The sequence below is a fragment of the Sinocyclocheilus anshuiensis genome, unplaced genomic scaffold (assembly GCF_001515605.1).
Source record: "Sinocyclocheilus anshuiensis isolate Anshui unplaced genomic scaffold, SAMN03320099.WGS_v1.1 scaffold421, whole genome shotgun sequence".
NCBI classification, from domain to species: Eukaryota; Metazoa; Chordata; class Actinopteri; order Cypriniformes; family Cyprinidae; genus Sinocyclocheilus; species Sinocyclocheilus anshuiensis.
Window position 1 is genome coordinate 654,039 of NW_015540859.1, and position 3,289 is coordinate 657,327.

The 3,289-nt window shown below is 38.3% G+C and overlaps 1 protein-coding gene across 2 annotated transcripts in view; it reads left to right on the forward strand.

Annotated features, from left to right (window-relative positions):
• The window catches only part of LOC107687939 (vam6/Vps39-like protein), a 23,923-nt gene extending 20,884 nt beyond the window's left edge, over nucleotides 1–3,039 (forward strand). Inside the window, exons 21-24 of one of the 2 annotated variants that reach the window (XM_016485427.1) lie at nucleotides 695–844; nucleotides 1,244–1,378; nucleotides 1,628–1,719; nucleotides 2,888–3,039. In XM_016485427.1, coding sequence (XP_016340913.1) covers nucleotides 695–844; nucleotides 1,244–1,378; nucleotides 1,628–1,719; nucleotides 2,888–2,933 — 423 coding nt within the window. In that variant the 3' untranslated portion in view covers nucleotides 2,934–3,039. Of the gene's footprint in view, nucleotides 1–694; nucleotides 845–1,196; nucleotides 1,379–1,627; nucleotides 1,720–2,887 lie in introns of those variants that run through there. The other variant, XM_016485428.1, reaches the window with a different exon arrangement.
• Nucleotides 3,040–3,289: the final 250 nt, after the last annotated feature.

Sequence of the window (3,289 nt, forward strand, 5' to 3'; positions counted from 1 at the left end):
AACTGTTCTGGAACAGTGTTGTAAATACAACTTAACCACTGATTTCTAGTTGTGTCCTCTTTTGGAAGGCCAAACAAAGTATTTTCGCTTTCACAACGAAGCACACAGCGTCTCCACGACATGGCGGCGGCGGCAACAATACTACAGCCAGAATCAAAGTTACGCCTTTCTTTGCGTGAACATTTGGGCGGAATCATGCAAATCTTCCCACACATTGACGTAGACATGTGGGGGTGTGTTTAAACGAGGCGTTTTAGGAGGGCGTGGAATAGTCTTAACTTTTATAAAGAATATCTCTTTGGGTTTGAGACTTTAGTCTTTGCAACTTTAGGGATCTTATCTATTCACGAACAGCTTGTAACACTCCAAAGAGAAAGGAAAACTTGAAATCGCATCATATGACCCCTTTAAAAAAAAAAAAAGAAAACAAAAATGCAAGCTGTTTGGAGAGACTGTATGCAAAAACATTAAGGCTAGTAAAATAAATAAATTTAAAAAGTAGAAGAAAAATATGCTACTCACCATCTTTAATATTTACTTTAGTCACTATTACGCAAATATGTGAGGCTTGAAGTCTGAGGGTTTGTAAAAACGACTGTCAATCCCAAACACTGTGTGAATGTGGCCAGCTGGTAAATGATGACACTCCTTGTCTAATGTTAACAGAGGTGCCGTGTGTCTCTCCTGTCTGTAGGTGTATCTGTCCCTGCTGCGCATGTATCTGTCTCCTCCGGACGTGCACTTCCTCGGGCCCATAAAGATGGAGTTATGTGAGCCACAGGCAAACCTCCAGGCGGCCCTGAAAGTGCTTCAGCTCCACCACAGCAAACTAAACACCACCAAAGTGAGCATCCACCAAATACTAACAATATCATAGGCTATCAAACACCCAGAACACCGTAGCATCCGTATAGGAAATCTCTGAAAAGCACCCAGAACACTCAAGCATCATAACATCTTCTGCATGGGCTAGAACACAGGAAAATATACATTTGATTCTGGAATTGAAGACATTATCACCAAACCATGATAGTTTCCTTTCCTCAGCTGACTGAGAGTGAGATACTGAAAAACTGCATGTATGCTGTTCATGTTCCTGTTGAATTTAGTTCCTCTTTCCTTTGTGGTGTTGAAGTTCCATCTTGTAAGGATGTCAAAAAAGCTGAAGCCATTTGACAATTTCAGATCACTTACAGAATCCATGGCACGCTGTCTTACGCCGTTTCTCTCTGCCTTTCATAAGGCCATAAACCTGCTGCCAGCCAACACACAGATCCAAGAGATCCAGGTCTTTCTGGAGAGTGTGCTGGAGGAGAAGGCTGGGAGGAAGCGCTTTGACCAGGTCCTGAAGAGCCTCCTACAGGCCGAGTTCCTGCGGGTTTGTTAACAGTTTTCACTTGCTTTTAAAGCTGTATTCCGTGTTTTTAAGGTACTGGTGACTGCATCATTTTGTCAGATTACACAGTTACTTGATGAAAAATCACTAGCTGTTACCAGAAGATGCAATAACTGCTAAGTTGTTAAATGTTGAATAAGAAGCATCACTAATTCTAACTAATTACTCTCCAAAATGGCCCTTATGTTTCGTTTAATTTATAATGTTTGAATGGGTTTTGTCCGTGTGCAGGTGCAGGAGGAACATATCTTTCACCAGCAGGTGAAGTGTGTCATCACAGATGAAAAAACCTGCAGAGTGTGCAAGAAGAAGATCGGAAACAGGTGCGCTTCATGCTAATATCTCACATTATTGTAGTAATATGCGCATTTTGTTTTTTGAAATGCAAAAGTGCATACTTTTGTGTGTAGCGAAAGACATAAGACCACAGACATAACAGAGTAAAATGCATTTAATAGAAAATCTGATATCTGATAAATTGCATTGAGAGAAAAAAAAGAGAAGTTGCATCGTTGATTAGGGCTGCACAATTAATCGAATTTCTAATCGCGATTACAATTATGGACGCCACAATTACGTAATCGTTCAAAGTGGCAATTAATCGTTCAAAGTCCACTTATGTTATTCTGCACGCTTAAGATATGTTTTTTTCTTTCTACATGTTATCTTAAGGGTTTTTCCATTGTTTTAGTATAACATTATAATACCATTCATATTTTTACTTTTTTTATAATTTAAAGAAGAAACCAATCTGATGTATATTTGACATTTGAGGCTTAATACTATAGAAAAGCACTAAAGGCTTTTCAGTTAGTGTTTTCAGCTTGTTTATTTTCATATAAAAATACGGCATGCAGTTGCATCAAACAATGGTATAAACATCATTCAGTGTAAATTATGATAATCGTAATTAATTACTATTAATTACTATTTCAAGGGAATAAAAGACACTTATGATTTTTGTCATAATCGTGCAGCCCTATCGTTGATGCATGTTATTACATTAATAAATAATGTCAAATATTGGTAAATTAAATGTTTACAAACATTATAGTCGCATTCATATATGAGTCGCTTTAGAATATAATTTACAGCATGTTTAAGATTATAAAAAAAGCAACTTATATTCTAGAAAATACGGCACCATCGATTAGCAACCTCAGAGGTCACTATTATGCCCTTTTACGAAGTCCTGATTTAGTTTTTGGGGTGTACTAGAATAGGTCTTCATGCTTAATTGTTCCAAAAACGCATTATTTTTCATATATTTTACATTAGTGCAACACCTCTCTTCCCAGTCTGTCTCAAACGCCCTTTTTACTTCCTGTTTCGATGAAGCCCTTCCTTCTGAAATACAAAACGTGCTCTGATTGGTTAGCTGGCCCAGTGCGTTGTGATTGGCGAACCGCTTAGAGCGTGTTCCAGAAATGTCACGTGACGTGGTGACAACACGCTACTAAAGCAGCTCTTCCTCTTCTTCGTCTTCTCTAGCGCAGCTCAACCAGGCCTCGCCCATGGACGGGCATTATTTAAATGAGATGGCACAATATCCAGAAGAAGCACGCTGTAGTCCAGAGGAGGCGTTTGTTGTAGTTCTTGAAAAGTATTTTCTGTTAAAGACAATATCTCCCTTTGGAGTGGACTTTGACATTTGTAACCTTGCAAATTTTTTTTATGCCCAAACAGCAACATTACACACTAACTAAAGTAGAAAAAGTGAAGAAGTATAGTAGGACCCCTTTAAAGGTTTATAAGTTATTGTTAAAAGTCAGTTTCCCGAATTAGATCTAGGAATTATAATGTTCATTTCCTGTTTTGGTTGAGGGGTGGGAGGGTTGGCTGGCAGCATTATTTACCTCTGGTTTCTAGGTCTGGTATCTTATTTTTATTATT